Below are 3261 nucleotides of genomic sequence, written 5' to 3' on the forward strand. Positions count from 1 at the left end.
AAAAAAAAAAAAACCTTTCGCAATGGCTCTGCTTCTCTGTTTGTAGCATGTTCAAAGCCTAAGTCTGATATTATACTTTTGGAATACAGAAAAAACAAATAAATATTATTAATTCAGACAGACTTCAAGAAAGATGCTTACCACATTCAACAGATTCATCCGAACCATCTCCACAGTCGTCGTCATGGTCACAAACAAAGTGCTTTGGAATGCAGCCTTTGTTAAGGCATCTGAAGGAATTCTCATCACATATGTTATTTGGAGCTGCAGGGTAAACATCAGGACCTTGAGCTTAATTAATTCTCACTAAGACTTTATTCACCTTGGGGTACTAGTCATATCTGCCAAATCCAGCCTAAAGTCTAACATGTTACAAAACGCAATGCTAATGAAGTGCCTGTGGTTAAGAATATCTTATTCTTTGGATGTCATTGAGTTTTTAAATCCCGACCTGAGCACGTATCAAATAGCCAATTATAATGAACGGCCTGCATCGCTGCTAGAACAACACCTGAAGAGAGCTTTCATCGATAACACATTGACATGCAGAAGACATTTTAAACAGATCAATGGGAATATTTACCACAGCCGGCCGCAGCGAGCTCATCGCTGCCATCGGGACAGTCTCTCTCCCCGTCACATAACCAGCGCTTGGGGACGCATGCGTACGAGCCTGGACAACTGAATAACCCTGGGGCACAGGTCACCGAGCCTGGATAATATTTTGTTAGCAATGCACCATTAATTGTTTCTCAGGTCTATTGATTATAAATGACAGCCTACTTGAATATCTAGAGAAATCACGCAGTAATTTGTGAAAGCTTCTTAACAAATGCATTAAAGTTCTGAAAAGCATTTAATGTGTTTAATTGCATTTGCCATTATTAGGAACATAGCAATATCATTAATATCTCACTGACATTTCATTACAATCCAATCAAACGTTTGTTTACTACAAATATTTACTAATATATTAAACCATGATTGCATTTTCATAATTGGCCAATTTATAATAGTTGCACTGTATTTAGCCTGTGTATAAACTCAAATCATTCAAAAAGCTGCCTTTGAGGCACAGAAAAACAATATTTACAGTCACACAGAATGGAAGGACAGGTCACATGCGTACCGCAGAGGTCAACGCTCTCGTCCACCCCATCTCCACAGTCGTCTTCACCATCACAGAGCCATTGCTTCGCTATGCACTTGTTCTTCGAACAAGCAAACTGGTTCCAAAGACAGGAGGAGTCTATTAACAAAGGAGTTTGAGAGACACAAATAACAGTGCTTAGAAAATGACATCCACAATTTAGGACTCATCTCTAGCTGAATGCTTTTAGAGATGGTTTCTTTATTTCTAAATTCAGCAGACTTGGCTGTAGAGCTGTAGATTGCACTTATATTGCTTGTGCTCTCAAAAAAACAACGGCAACAAAACACTCTACAACCCCTTGCCATAAATACGTCAGTCTTTGTCAGAGTGGTTTTTACTTGAAGATGCAATGAAGCAGAATAATTGTTTTCTGCATTTTTTGTTGTGTAATCACACTTTTATCTGTCTTTCATCTCAAATATATAGAACTAGCTGACACATCTATCTCTGTTCTTTGTGTTGAGCAACAGCTTCACCCTATGAAAATTATTTTTTATGGCTTTTATTCCATGTCTGACAGCTCTGACTACGTCTACATGCTAGTGCACCTCTAAAAGTTGACAAAATAATATTTCAGTTCATATATGGATTTAAAACAGAATTTATGTTGTGTCAAAAGAGACGTGATCTATTAAAAAAAAATCTATTTAAAATAAATGCTGCTCTTTAGAAAGTTCTATTCATCAAAGAAAAAATAATTGTATCACCGTTCCCACAATATATTAAGAAGCACAACTATTTTCACCTGTTTTCAGTAAATAAATATTTCTTAAAAACCAAATAAACATATTAGAATGATTTCTGAAGGATCATGTGACACGGAAGACTGGAGAAATGGCTGCTGAAAATTCAGCTTTGCCATCACAGGATGAAAACTACATTTTAAACTATATTAAAATATGAACAGTCACTTTAAATTGTAATATTTTACAATATCACTGTATTTTTATCATATAAATGCAGCCTTGGTGAGCATAACAGACTTACAAAAACTTTATACCATTATCTTTTGAATGGTACTGTACCTCAACACACAAGCCTAAAATATTTTTTATAACATTCTTTCATGATCAAAAATAGCTCACAGATCTGATGGAATATAATTATACATTAACGTAATTATATACTACAACATGCCCATGCATGTGCAAATTGCGGTAGCAGGAAAGCAGATGACAAAGATGACAGTTTATATCTAAGCCAATTTTTTTTCCCCTTTCAGTTCTATTCTAGACAGACTCCGCCTGCCAAAAGAGTTAGAGTGGTCCACTCCTGGGGTTACACCATGGAGAATGAAATTAAGGGTCACAGCAGGAAAGATTGGTCTCACTTCCTGATGCTCTCTTGCTGTATCTGCAGATATCCTATCTCTATTCACAGTGCTGACGGTGAGCAAAGATGTTATGTCATCTTAAGGAGAAAAACATCCTTTCAATTCCAGGTACATAGGTGGTTAAAAAAGTAATTAATTTATTCCAAATCTATCTATCTATCTATCTATCTATCTATCTATCTGCAGAATATCTTAGTATTTGATTTGTCCTCTTTTTTCCTCTTTAATGACAGCAGTCAGGCAGCATACACTGAAAACCTGTTCTCCAGCATGATTTGAGATCTATCCAAAGAGCATATTGTGCTTTAATGGAAATGAGAACATTTGACATCCGTACAAAGCAGGGTTATTATAGTTAACTAAAACTGAAACTAAAATGTGCACCATAAAAAATATTATTCAGTTTTATTTGAAATAAATGTAATAACTTTAACTGAAATGAAGTATAAAAACATTTTTCAGACTTTAAAAGGTTTCAGCTAGTTGCCAAGGCAACGTTTTTCATTTTAAATTAGCTAAACTTGATGTACTAAAATAACTAAAAATGAAATAAAAATGAATAAAAACTATATACACTCTAAAAAAACACACATGTACTGTATGAATATGACAGAATTTTCTGTATTGGTTTTTACAGGTGTTTCACCTGTATTTTGAATTTTGCACTGCATTTTGTTATGTATTAAAGTTAATGGAAATGTCTGTAAAATTAATGGATAAAGTCCTGTCAGAAAATTACAAGTGCGTTTTCCATCCATCCATCCATCCATCCATC

General features: G+C 34.9%; 1 protein-coding gene across 1 annotated transcript in view; it reads right to left on the reverse strand.

Moving 5' to 3' along the window:
* LOC107714450 (low-density lipoprotein receptor-related protein 1B-like) overlaps positions 1–3261 on the reverse strand; it is a 309159-nt gene that overhangs the window by 51762 nt on the left and 254136 nt on the right. The window contains exons 50-52 of the mRNA XM_016520289.1: positions 1130–1249; positions 584–712; positions 142–264 (exon numbers count right to left, since the gene is read on the reverse strand). Of these exons, the coding sequence (XP_016375775.1) occupies positions 142–264; positions 584–712; positions 1130–1249 (372 nt within the window). The remainder of the gene's footprint in view (positions 1–141; positions 265–583; positions 713–1129; positions 1250–3261) is intronic.

This window comes from Sinocyclocheilus rhinocerous, unplaced genomic scaffold (assembly GCF_001515625.1).
Source record: "Sinocyclocheilus rhinocerous isolate Xijiao unplaced genomic scaffold, SAMN03320098_v1.1 scaffold12, whole genome shotgun sequence".
Taxonomy (NCBI): domain Eukaryota; kingdom Metazoa; phylum Chordata; class Actinopteri; order Cypriniformes; family Cyprinidae; genus Sinocyclocheilus; species Sinocyclocheilus rhinocerous.